Source organism: Oncorhynchus kisutch, linkage group LG29, assembly GCF_002021735.2.
Source record: "Oncorhynchus kisutch isolate 150728-3 linkage group LG29, Okis_V2, whole genome shotgun sequence".
Lineage (NCBI taxonomy): Eukaryota > Metazoa > Chordata > Actinopteri > Salmoniformes > Salmonidae > Oncorhynchus > Oncorhynchus kisutch.
In genome coordinates, this window is record NC_034202.2 from 35525626 (window position 1) to 35539743 (window position 14118).

The 14118-nt window shown below is 46.0% G+C and overlaps 1 protein-coding gene across 1 annotated transcript; it reads left to right on the plus strand.

Annotated features, from left to right (window-relative positions):
* The first annotated feature begins 6773 nt into the window (after positions 1 to 6773).
* Positions 6774 to 8321, plus strand: LOC109878710 (claudin-4). The gene has a single exon (XM_020470914.2). The coding sequence runs from the start codon at positions 6868 to 6870 to the stop codon at positions 7615 to 7617; it is 750 nt and encodes a 249-aa protein (XP_020326503.1). The 5' UTR covers positions 6774 to 6867; the 3' UTR covers positions 7618 to 8321.
* The last annotated feature ends 5797 nt before the right edge of the window (positions 8322 to 14118 follow it).

Genomic DNA, 14118 nt, shown 5'->3' on the forward strand with positions numbered 1-14118 from the left:
AACATTGTCATTGTTCCACCGTGTCTTTAACATGTCAAAGAGGAGTTCATGACATATTGTGTTCAAATATTCAGTTAATTTAGACTGGGAGTTCCTGAGGAGAATGCAATGAAGGGACATATTCTCACTGTTTCCTCTCTGATGTCATATACCAGTATTGATACTTCTCTTTATGCTTCTTTAAAATGGGATGAATTTAAGAAGACGTATCAAAAAAATTTACGAAATTAAAATTAAAAACGTATCTGACAGCAAAGTGTTTCCTGGTTGCTGCTGGGCATTTCCTGTTTATGTTCACCACATTAACCACAAGCCTACAGTCAGTGACTGGGACCTTCTGACTGAAACATATATCATAGTGTATAATTATTTCAACCATTTTTATGAAACTGTTATCATTAGTCTATTTAGTCTATTGTATAGTTCATTTCAGTCCATGGATCGAACCTTAAAATTATTTGTTTCACACTCACACTCAAGAGACGCTCGCAGGGAGCCAGCATGTTGAAGGGCATGGAGATCATGGGCATCACTATGGGAGTCATAGGATGGATTGTCTCTATAGTGCCCTGTGCTTTGTTTACATCGGGAGTGATGGACTTTCCACAGTACAGAGAGGTCAGTCTGGTTCAGATCATCACCTACTTCTCCATTATTCTAGGGTTGCTAGGGATGATATTCTCCATCTCAGGAACAAAGTGCACCAACTGTACCCAGAGGAATATGAATACATCTATAGCTGAAGTGATTCTCTTTGGCGGAATATTCTTCATCCTGGCCGGTCTCATCCACCTGATCTTGATCTTCTTGGTTGTCCTTGACTTGACACAAAACTCGTACCCTGAGAACTTCCTGCGGAGTAATAACCTTACGTTCTCAGCTGAATTTAACAGATGGGCTGCTTCACTACTTCTGATAGGAGGAACTATACTCTGCTGCTGTTGCTGCTTCATGAAACAAAAACCTGAGTTGAAAACTGACTCTGATTCCCTAAGTCATGTCTTACACAACCTGAATTTATCTTAGCCATTCTACCACTGTAAGCAATAGGTTGTAAGCAATACATGCAGTATAGTCATAAGGAATATGATGATATATAATAGCTACACTTAGAAATCAGTTGAATCAGGTGTGTTACTGCCTGGCTGGAATAAAAGACTGCATCCACACTGGTGCTTTTCAGGACTGATGTTGTTCTTTGAATCAGTAAGACTTACTCAAAATGGCCATACAAAAAGTATTACCATGTGGTGACTCAGTGATGCACAGAATAGACTCCCACTTGACAGAGAGATATAAGAATGCTGTCTAAGGGCTGGGGTTGAAGTGGGATGTTTTTATAGGTAAACTGCTTTTCCATTATTATTTACAATAAAATGCAACTCTTATTAAATTGCAACTCTTGTGCTGTCTCCTAACTTCATTTGGTGGAACCACGTTCTTCTTCCCACCCCAAGGTTGTTTCTGGACAGGGCCAAGGTCTTATCATGGTGTAAGTAGTACGCAGGTTATTTGAGTTGACAACCAGATGTTAGTGGGTCAAATGTTAGATTCTATCATCACCCATGTAAGCTGGGTGGATTTAGAGATTTGGGAGCCCATTTCAAAATGTCTTCGAGGGGAATCCCTACACTCCAAAACTGACATTTCACCTGTAAATTAACTGATATAATTATTATTAACATCACACAATTAAAATACATCTTTCTTTTATGTTTAAATATTTTTTTTCAGGCAATTATGAAATATATAAATGCCCTATAAAGCTTTGGCCAACACATTTGGGTAAAAACAACAGTCAGAAACAGTCGGTAAGGGCCCGTGGACAGCTGCATGCCAGTTACTTCTTGTTTTCATACCCTTCACTTCCTCTTCGTGTCTGTCCTGCAAACCCTAGGTCTAGTTTACACCTGACATCTCTTATCGAATGCAGACACCAGTCTGGCATATTTACCATAAAATGTCAGCTTCACTTCTGCTTCATTCATAGATAACTAGGGCAAAATAACTTGGTCTGTCCCCCCCCCCCCCCCCCCCCCCATTTGGTCACAGCTGCAGACATAACTATGACCTCTTCCTCATATTTGATGGTAATTCTAACATTGGGTTGATCTCCTCAGGCTCCTCATTTCCACCTAGTTCCTCGTTAGTGTCTGCGTCTGAGTAGTGAGGAATGACTTTTGTTCTGGTTTGGTTAGTGAAGTCAATTTCAGTAGAAATTAGTAAGTTAGTAAGTTTCTCTAAGCACCTTTTTTTTTACAGTCGGGTCACCCAGGGATCTTATGAAATATACTGAACAAAAATATAAAAGCAAAATGCAACAATTTCAAATATCTTGCTCAGTTACAGTTTATATAAGGATATCAGCCAAGGGGGGGCCTGGGAGGGCATAGCCAGGCCCAGCCAATCAGAATGAGTTTTTCCCCAAAAAGTGCTTTATTACAGACATAAATACTCCTCAGCACCCTTGCCCTCCCCCCTCTGACGATCCCGCAGGTGAAGATGTGGAGGTCCTGGTCTGGCGTGGTTACACGTGGTCTGCGTTTGTGAGGCCGGTTGGACGTACTACCAAATTCTCTAAAACGAAGTTAGAGGAGAATTATTGTAGAGAAATTAACATTAAATTCTCTGTAAACGGCAACTTGAGACATCCGTGTCATTGTGTGACAAAATTGCACATTTTAGAGTGGCCTTTTATTGTCCCCCAGCACAAGGTGCACCTGTGTAATGATCATGCTGTTTAATTATCTCCTTGATATGCCACACCTGTCAGGTTTTTGGGATTGTCTTGGCAAAAGAGAAACACTTTACAGCTTGCGTTTATATTTTTGTTCAGTATAGTTAGTGCTGGTGTCTCATATTCCTCAGCAGGATCCATGGTGTTGGGTCTCATATTCCTCAGCAGGATCCATGGTGTTGGGTCTCATATTCCTCAGCAGGATCCATGGTGTTGGGTCTCATATTCCTCAGCAGGATCCATGGTGTTGGGTCTCATATTCCTCAGCAGGATCCATGGTGTTGGGTCTCATATTCCTCAGCAGGATCCATGGTGTTGGGTCTCATATTCCTCAGCAGGATCCATGGTGTTGGGTCTCATATTCCTCAGCAGGATCCATGGTGTTGGGTCTCATATTCCTCAGCAGGATCCATGGTGCTGGGTCTCATATTCCTCAGCAGGATCCATGGTGTTGGGTCTCATATTCCTCAGCAGGATCCATGGTGTTGGGTCTCATATTCCTCAGCAGGATCCATGGTGTTGGTGTCTCATATTCCTCAGCAGGATCCATGGTGTTGGGTCTCATATTCCTCAGCAGGATCCATGGTGTTGGGTCTCATATTCCTCAGCAGGATCCATGGTGCTGGGTCTCATATTCCTCAGCAGGATCCATGGTGTTGAGTCTCATATTCCTCAGCAGGATCCATGGTGTTGGTGTCTCATATTCCTCAGCAGGATTCATGGTGTTGGGTCTCATATTCCTCAGCAGGATCCATGGTGTTGGTGTCTCATATTCCTCAGCAGGATCCATGGTGCTGGGTCTCATATTCCTCAGCAGGATCCATGGTGTTGGTGTCTCATATTCCTCAGCAGGATCCATGGTGTTGGTGTCTCATATTCCTCAGCAGGATTCATGGTGTTGGGTCTCATATTCCTCAGCAGGATCCATGGTGTTGGTGTCTCATATTCCTCAGCAGGATTCATGGTGTTGGGTCTCATATTCCTCAGCAGGATCCATGGTGTTGGGTCTCATATTCCTCAGCAGGATCCATGGTGTTGGTGTCTCATATTCCTCAGCAGGATTCATGGTGTTGGGTCTCATATTCCTCAGCAGGATCCATGGTGTTGGTGTCTCATATTCCTCAGCAGGATCCATGGGGTTTAAGGAAATGTAATTTGGCTATACACTGACTGATCTGCCCTTTACAGACCTCCCCATAGAGAGTAAACAACTGTTCTATTTCTACTGACCTTCTGTGTGTGTAGACAGACAGAGAGGCAGAGAAAGGCAGTCCTTTATTTGGAAGGTTATACTAATCTCTATCTCTCAATTTTCACCTAAAATTAAAATCTAACTGCCTGTAGCTCAGGCCCCAATGAAAGGATATACATATTCTTGGCACCATTTGAAAAGAAACACTTGGAAGTTTATGGATAATTTTTTTTTTGTACCATCATCTTTGAAATGCAAAAGAAAGGCCACAATGTATTATTCCAGCCCAGGTGCAATTTAGATTGTGTTCGACTGTGTTAGTGTCTCTTCCACCGGACGGTTGAGCTAACGTAGGCTAATGTAAATAGCATGAGGTTGAGCTAACGTAGGCTAATGTAAATAGCATGAGGTTGAGCTAACGTAGGCTAATGTAAATAGCATGAGGTTGAGCTAACGTAGGCTAATGTAAATAGCATGAGGTTGAGCTAACGTAGGCTAATGTAAATAGCATGAGGTTGAGCTAACGTAGGCTAATGTAAATAGCATGAGGTTGAGCTAACGTAGGCTAATGTAAATAGCATGAGGTTGAGCTAACATAGGCTAATGTAAATAGCATGAGGTTGAGCTAACGTAGGCTAATGTAAATAGCATGAGGTTGAGCTAACGTAGGCTAATGTAAATAGCATGAGGTTGAGCTAACGTAGGCTAATGTAAATAGCATGAGGTTGTAAGTAACAAGACAATTTCCCAGGACATATTTGATATTGGCAGAATGCTTCAATTTTTGTTAATCTAACTGCACTGTCCAATTTACAGTGAAATAATACCATGTTATTGTTTGAGGAGAGTGCACAATTCTGAACATGAAAAGTTATTAATAAACAAATTAGGCACATTTGGGAAGTCTTAAAGCCCTCCACTATCTTGGAAGAACCCCCCCCCCCCCCTCTCTCTCTCTAACAGTCACTGATTTACTGTTGTGTGAGCAAACTTTGAATTTGTCAAAGAATCCTCATTCCTACTGTTTTCCTGCAGTACAACATTCTTATTACAATTTCAAAACTGTTACATTTACAGTGATACACACATACACATAGCTATCAACTTCTGCTCTTGTGCTCGAGAAGTTGTGTGTCGTGGGAGCATAGTGGAGCTTGAATGAACGACAAATCATATTGCTCAAATACAAATAGCGCAACTTTTCTGCGTTGTAGTCTTCAATGGATTTCAATGGTAGACTGCGAGCAGGTAAATGTTGAATTGGAATGCAAAAATGCGCTGAGAAGTAACTGTCCTAGTCGGTGCTGCTGCTTTGAAAGTGGGTTGAAAATTACTGGGGCAAATGCGGTCTCACCACACGTTCTCTGGCGGCGCTAGAAACATTGGCGTAAAGCAATCTTATGTTTTGAGTTCTGACAACAGTTGAACTAAGGTCATGACACATTTGACCTTACGTTCTTTTAAAAAATCCATGGGTACATAGTATCAAGGACTGCCCCTTAACAGGCAGTGACCTTCATACAGCAGAACTATTTCACCATTTGAACGTGATCACTAACCTGCCCCCCCAAAATGTTTTCTGTCCACTGTGCTCCACGAATGTCCCGCAAAAGCACTCCCTTGTCCTGCATTTGGGCTTTTTAGATGTGGTCAACCTAATTCCACTGGTGGAAACATTTCTACTGCAACATGTTACCACCCTCTTTTCACATGTGAGGAGAATAACATTAAATCAACCCCATGTGGAGTTTTCTTGAAAGTGAAACTGTAAATCAGATTTAGACGAGGTGTTTAAATGAGGCATCCTTGGCTAAAGTGGGAGTGGCGTGGAATTGCAAGTTCACATGTGAAAAGCAATCACATGAAATAATTACATTTGCAGTTTCATATGTGAAAAACTGTCACATTTGAAAAACAATCATGTGTTTTCTTACATGTAAACCTGCAAGTTTGATTTTCACATGTGTTTGATTTTCACATGTGTTTGATTTTCACATGTGTTTGATTTTCACATGTAAATAATTTTTTTATGTGAACTTGCAATTCCACATGTGAAAGTGAGATATTCACGTAAGGTGAAAACATGTTATTCTCCTCACTTGTGAAAATGTCTCACGCCATGACCTTAGAGAGCCTTATTTATTCTCTATGTTTGGTTAGGTCAGGGTGTGACTCGAGTGGGAGAATCTATGTTTTCTATTTCTTTGTTGTTTTTGCCGAGTGTAGTTCCCAATCAGAGGCAGCTGTCTATCGTTGTCTCTGATTGGGGATCATATATAAGTTGTGATTTTCCGTTTGGGTTTTGTGGGGAGTTATTTTCTGTTTAGCTGTTTTGTTGCCTGACAGAACTGTGCGCTTTTGTTTTTCTACTTTGTTATTTTGTTGCGGTGTTCAGTTTATTAAAAACCACGATGCACCTTGGTCTCCTTCTTCAACCCACGAGAGTCATTACAAAATGTGATGTTAACATGTGAACTCTAAATTTAATAGATGTGAAAATATGGTTTCACGTGTGAAATTTAAACTCAACATGTGAAAACAGATATTTCACATGTGAAACTGCAAATTTGACATGTGTTTTTTTTGTCAGGGGATACTGTTGACTATATTGTCTTATGATGCTCTAGGAATTGAATTATAGATTCAATTGTACATGCTATTGTTGTCAGAGAGAGAGAGGAGGAAAGAGATTTAACTAGGAGAGGGGAAGGAGGAAAGTTGGAGAGAGAGAGAGAGCGAGACAATAGAGCAGGTTCGCTGTTAGGTGATCTCAAGCATGGCCCCTTCTCTCCTCCCTCCCTCCCTCCATCCTGAGGTGGAGGTTATAAGTACCTGTACTCTTGGTAGTCCTCCCCCATTCGGACTCAGACCTAGAGCAGCACATGGAGACGACCACCCACTGTATTCAGATTACACAGAGAGAAGACAAAGAACCTCTATGCCACATAGAGAGAGAGGAGACACAGACAAAGACAAAAGGCCATACAGTTTCACTCAGACACGCAGACAAACAGAGAAACCAATGCCTACCGGATCCAATATGGTGTCAGCTGGGTTACAGATGCTGGGCACGGCCCTGGGGGTCATTGGCTGGATCGGGACTATCATTGAATGTGCCATGCCCATGTGGAGGGTCTCCGCCTTCATTGACAGCAACATCATCACCTCTCAGGTCATCTGGGAGGGTATCTGGATGAGCTGCGTGGTTCAGAGCACGGGCCAGATGCAGTGTAAGATCTATGACTCCATGTTGGCCTTATCCCAGGACCTTCAGGCTGCCAGAGCCATGACTGTCATCGCCATCCTCTCCGGCATCATCGCCATCCTATTGGCTGTAGCCGGGGGAAAGTGTACCAACTGCGTGGAGGACGAGGCATCCAAGGCTAAAGTGGGCGTGGCGTCTGGGGTGGTGTTCATCATTGCCGGGGTTCTGTGTCTGATCCCTGTCTGCTGGACGGCCCACAGCATCATCCAGGACTTCTACAACCCGCACCTGGTAAGCGCTAAGAAGAGGGAGCTGGGGGGCGCGCTCTATATGGGTTGGGGGGCAGCTGCCCTGCTGCTGATTGGAGGAGGCCTGCTCTGCTTCAACTGCCCCGAGAAGGACGAGGGATCCTACACCGCCAGGTACAACAAGTCCCCTCGCTCTGAAACCTTGGGGCCAGCCTCTGGAAAAGACTACGTCTGAGAAAGGAAGAGAGGGAGAGAGAGAAGAATGGAAGAGCAAGAGTGGAAGAGAAGAGAGCGAGGTCTGTCTGCCATGGGAGACTGTCTGTCTGTAGCTGAGATCCAGCTGTGTATAAATTGACTCTATTCTGGCACTATGGTGCTGCTATATTAGGAAGGTTTGATAATGAGGATATTTGAAGGTGATGAGCAAAGAGGAGGACCACAGTGACTAAAGAGTCCACGGAAGTTACAGTTGAAAGTGAACCACAGCTGAAGATAGGTATAAAATATACTTTAGAACAAGAGGATTCTATCCCATAAGTTTTTGCATGAATATTGTCTGAACCTGTATATTCTCGACTTAGACCTGAAGAAGGAACTGAATTCCTTAAAAACAACCCCATGCAGTCTGCAACATTGTCCTGGGCTGGTTTGGCTGTGTGTGTGTGTGTGTGTGTGTGTGTGTGTGTGTGTGTGTGTGTGTGTGTGTGTGTGTGTGTGTGTGTGTGTGTGTGTGTGTGTGTGTGTGTGTGTGTGTGTGTGTGTGTGCGTGTGCGTGTGCGTGTGCGTATGTGTGTGCGTGCGTGCGTGCGTGTGTGTGTGTGTATGTGTGTGTGTGTACATGTTATTGTTAATATTGTCATGTGTAGCTTTTCTTAAAGTGTATGAGTTACAGTAGATAGTTCTGAAACTGTAAATAAATATCTTCCCTATGTATTTGAATTAATGTTTTGATGTCATTTCATCAACACCATATTCAAGATGAGAAGTATTTCAGCACTTTATTTCTATCAGATGCAATAACTTTAATTCAACTAAATAGCAAGTAAATATTAAACTATGTCCATGAAACAAAATATTTCTCAGGTATTTTTCCCTGCAGTTGTACTATCTAAGGGGGGAATTCCTACCCTATTCAGACTGTTCTCTCTGCTACCGCACAGCAAGCGGTACCGGAGTGCCAAGTCTAGGACCAAAAGGCTACTTAACAGCTTCTACCCCCAAGCCATAAGACTGCTGAACAGCTAATCAAATTACCACCAGGACTGTTTGCATTGACCCTGCTGCTACTCACTGTTAATTATCTATGCATAGTCACAATTGTTTTACATGTACATATTACCTCAATTAACCCTACTAACCTGTACCCCTGCACATTGACTCGGTACTGGTACCCACTGTATATAGCCTCCACATTGACTCTGTACCGTAACACCCTGTATATAGCCTCCACATTGACTCTGTACCGTAACACCCTGTATATAGCCTCCACATTGACTCGGTACCGGTACCCACTGTATATAGCCTCCACATTGACTCTGTACTGGTAACACCCTGTATATAGCCTCCACATTGACTCGGTACCGGTACCCCCAGTATATAGCCTCCACATTGACTCGGTACTGGTACCCCCTGTATATAGCCTCCACATTGACTCTGTACCGGTACCCACTGTATATAGCCTCCACATTGACTCGGTACTGGTACCCCCTGTATATAGCCTCCACATTGTCTCGGTACTGGTACCCACTGTATATAGCCTCCACATTGACTCGGTACTGGTACCCCCCTGTATATAGCCTCCACATTGACTCGGTACTGGTACCCACTGTATATAGCCTCCACATTGACTCGGTACTGGTACCCCCCTGTATATAGCCTCCACATTGACTCGGTACTGGTACCCCCTGTATATAGCCTCCACATTGTCTCGGTACTGGTACCCACTGTATATAGCCTCCACATTGACTCGGTACTGGTACCCCCCTGTATATAGCCTCCACATTGACTCGGTACTGGTACCCACTGTATATAGCCTCCACATTGACTCGGTACTGGTACCCCCCTGTATATAGCCTCCACATTGACTCGGTACTGGTACCCCCTGTATATAGCCTCCACATTGACTCGGTACTGGTACCCACTGTATATAGCCTCCACATTGACTCGGTACTGGTACCCCCCTGTATATAGCCTCCACATTGACTCGGTACTGGTACCCCCTGTATATAGCCTCCACATTGACTCGGTACTGGTACCCACTGTATATAGCCTCCACACTGACTCGGTACTGGTACCCCCTGTATATAGCCTCCACATTGACTCGGTACTGGTACCCCCTGTATATAGCCTCCACATTAAATCTGTACCGTAACACCCTGTATATAACCTCCACATTGACTCGGTACTGGTACCCCCTGTATATAGCCTCCACATTGACTCGGTACTGGTACCCCCTGTATACAGCCTCCACATTGACTCGGTACTGGTACCCCCTGTATATAGCCTCCACATTGACTCGGTACTGGTACCCCCTGTATACAGCCTCCACATTGACTCGGTACTGGTACCCACTGTATACAGCCTCCACATTGACTCGGTACTGGTACACCCCTGTATACAGCCTCCACATTGACTCGGTACTGGTACCCCCCTGTATACAGCCTCCACATTGACTCGGTACTGGTACCCCCTGTATATAGCCTCCACATTGACTCGGTACTGGTACCCCCCTGTATATAGCCTCCACATTGACTCGGTACTGGTACCCCCCTGTATATAGCCTCCACATTGACTCGGTATGGTACCCCCTGTATATAGCCTCCACATTGACTCGGTACTGGTACCCCCCTGTATATAGCCTCCACATTGACTCGGTACTGGTACCCCCTGTATATAGCCTCCACATTGACTCGGTACTGGTACCCCCCTGTATATAGCCTCCACATTGACTCGGTACTGGTACCCCCCTGTATATAGCCTCCACATTGACTCGGTATTGGTACCCCCCTGTATATAGCCTCCACATTGACTCGGTACTGGTACCCCCCTGTATATAGCCTCCACATTGACTCGGTACTGGTACCCCCCTGTATATAGCCTCCACATTGACTCGGTACTGGTACCCCCTGTATACAGCCTCCACATTGACTCGGTACTGGTACCCCCTGTATACAGCCTCCACATTGACTCGGTACTGGTACCCACTGTATATAGCCTCCACATTGACTCGGTACGGGTACCCCCCTGTATATAGCCTCCACATTGACTCGGTACTGGTACCCCCTGTATATAGCCTCCACATTGACTCGGTACTGGTACCCCCTGTATATAGCCTCCACATTGACTCGGTACTGGTACCCCCCCTGTATATAGCCTCCACATTGACTCGGTACTGGTACCCCTGTATATAGCCTCCACATTGACTCGGTACTGGTACCCCCTGTATACAGCCTCCACATTGACTCGGTACTGGTACCCCCCCTGTATATAGCCTCCACATTGACTCGGTACTGGTACCCCCTGTATATAGCCTCCACATTGACTCGGTACTGGTACCCCCCTGTATATAGCCTCCACATTGACTCGGTACTGGTACCCCCTGTATATAGCCTCCACATTGACTCGGTACTGGTACCCCCTGTATATAGCCTCCACATTGACTCGGTACCGGTGCCCCCCTGTATATAGCCTCCACATTGACTCGGTACTGGTACCCCCCCTGTATATAGCCTCCACATTGACTCGGTACTGGTACACCCTGTATATAGCCTCCACATTGACTCGGTACTGGTACCCCCTGTATATAGCCTCCACATTGACTCGGTACTGGTACCCCCTGTATATAGCCTCCACATTGACTCGGTACTGGTACCCCCTGTATACAGCCTCTACATTGACTCGGTACTGGTACCCCCTGTATATAGCCTCCACATTGACTCGGTACTGGTACCCCCTGTATATAGCCTCCACATTGACTCGGTACTGGTACCCACTGTATATAGTCTCCACATTGACTCGGTACTGGTACCCCCTGTATATAGCCTCCACATTGACTCGGTACTGGTACCCCCTGTATATAGCCTCCACATTGACTCGGTACTGGTACCCCCTGTATATAGCCTCCACATTGACTCGGTACTGGTACCCCCTGTATATAGCCTCCACATTGACTCTGTACCGGTACCCCCTGTATACAGCCTCCACATTGACTCGGTACTGGTACCCCCTGTATATAGCCTCCACATTGACTCGGTACTGGTACCCCCGGTATATAGCCTCCACATTGACTCGGTACTGGTACCCCCTGTATATAGCCTCCACATTGACTCGGTACGGGTACCCCCCTGTATATAGCCTCCACATTGACTCGGTACTGGTACCCCCTGTATATAGCCTCCACATTGACTCGGTACTGGTACCCCCTGTATATAGCCTCCACATTGACTCGGTACTGGTACCCCCCTGTATATAGCCTCCACATTGACTCGGTACTGGTACCCCCTGTATATAGCCTCCACATTGACTCGGTACTGGTACCCCCTGTATACAGCCTCCACATTGACTCGGTACTGGTACCCCCCCTGTATATAGCCTCCACATTGACTCGGTACTGGTACCCCCTGTATATAGCCTCCACATTGACTCGGTACTGGTACCCCCCTGTATATAGCCTCCACATTGACTCGGTACTGGTACCCCCTGTATATAGCCTCCACATTGACTCGGTACTGGTACCCCCTGTATATAGCCTCCACATTGACTCGGTACCGGTGCCCCCCTGTATATAGCCTCCACATTGACTCGGTACTGGTACCCCCCTGTATATAGCCTCCACATTGACTCGGTACTGGTACACCCTGTATATAGCCTCCACATTGACTCGGTACTGGTACCCCCTGTATATAGCCTCCACATTGACTCGGTACTGGTACCCCCTGTATATAGCCTCCACATTGACTCGGTACTGGTACCCCCTGTATACAGCCTCTACATTGACTCGGTACTGGTACCCCCTGTATATAGCCTCCACATTGACTCGGTACTGGTACCCCCTGTATATAGCCTCCACATTGACTCGGTACTGGTACCCACTGTATATAGTCTCCACATTGACTCGGTACTGGTACCCCCTGTATATAGCCTCCACATTGACTCGGTACTGGTACCCCCTGTATATAGCCTCCACATTGACTCGGTACTGGTACCCCCTGTATATAGCCTCCACATTGACTCGGTACTGGTACCCCCTGTATATAGCCTCCACATTGACTCTGTACCGGTACCCCCTGTATACAGCCTCCACATTGACTCGGTACTGGTACCCCCCTGTATATAGCCTCCACATTGACTCGGTACTGGTACCCCCGGTATATAGCCTCCACATTGACTCGGTACTGGTACCCCCTGTATATAGCCTCCACATTGACTCGGTACTGGTACCCCCCTGTATACAGCTTCCACATTGACTCGGTACTGGTACCCACTGTATATAGTCTCCACATTGACTCTGTACCGATACCCCCTGTATATAGCCTCCACATTGACTCGGTACTGGTACCCCCTGTATATAGCCTCCACATTGACTCGGTACTGGTACCCCCTGTATATAGCCTCCACATTGACTCGGTACTGGTACCCCCTGTATATAGCCTCCACATTGACTCGGTACTGGTACCCCCTGTATATAGCTTCCACATTGACTCGGTACTGGTACCCCCTGTATATAGCCTCCACATTGACTCGGTACTGGTACCCCCTGTATATAGCCTCCACATTGACTCGGTACTGGTACCCCCTGTATATAGCTTCCACATTGACTCGGTACTGGTACCCCCTGTATATAGCCTCCACATTGACTCGGTACTGGTACCCCCTGTATATAGCCTCCACATTGACTCGGTATTGGTACCCCCCTGTATATAGCCTCCACATTGACTCGGTACTGGTACCCCCCTGTATATAGCCTCCACATTGACTCGGTACTGGTACCCCCCTGTATATAGCCTCCACATTGACTCGGTACTGGTACCCCCTGTATACAGCCTCCACATTGACTCGGTACTGGTACCCCCTGTATACAGCCTCCACATTGACTCGGTACTGGTACCCACTGTATATAGCCTCCACATTGACTCGGTACGGGTACCCCCCTGTATATAGCCTCCACATTGACTCGGTACTGGTACCCCCTGTATATAGCCTCCACATTGACTCGGTACTGGTACCCCCTGTATATAGCCTCCACATTGACTCGGTACTGGTACCCCCCTGTATATAGCCTCCACATTGACTCGGTACTGGTACCCCCTGTATATAGCCTCCACATTGACTCGGTACTGGTACCCCCTGTATACAGCCTCCACATTTACTCGGTACTGGTACCCCCCTGTATATAGCCTCCACATTGACTCGGTACTGGTACCCCCTGTATATAGCCTCCACATTGACTCGGTACTGGTACCCCCCTGTATATAGCCTCCACATTGACTCGGTACTGGTACCCCCTGTATATAGCCTCCACATTGACTCGGTACTGGTACCCCCTGTATATAGCCTCCACATTGACTCGGTACCGGTGCCCCCCTGTATATAGCCTCCACATTGACTCGGTACTGGTACCCCCCTGTATATAGCCTCCACATTGACTCGGTACTGGTACACCCTGTATATAGCCTCCACATTGACTCGGTACTGGTACCCCCTGTATATAGCCTCCACATTGACTCGGTACTGGTAC

Coding starts and splice junctions, on each gene's coding strand:
- LOC109878710 (XM_020470914.2), top strand. CDS start 6,868: ATGCCACATAGAGAGAGAGGAGACACAGACAAAGACAAAAGGCCATAC.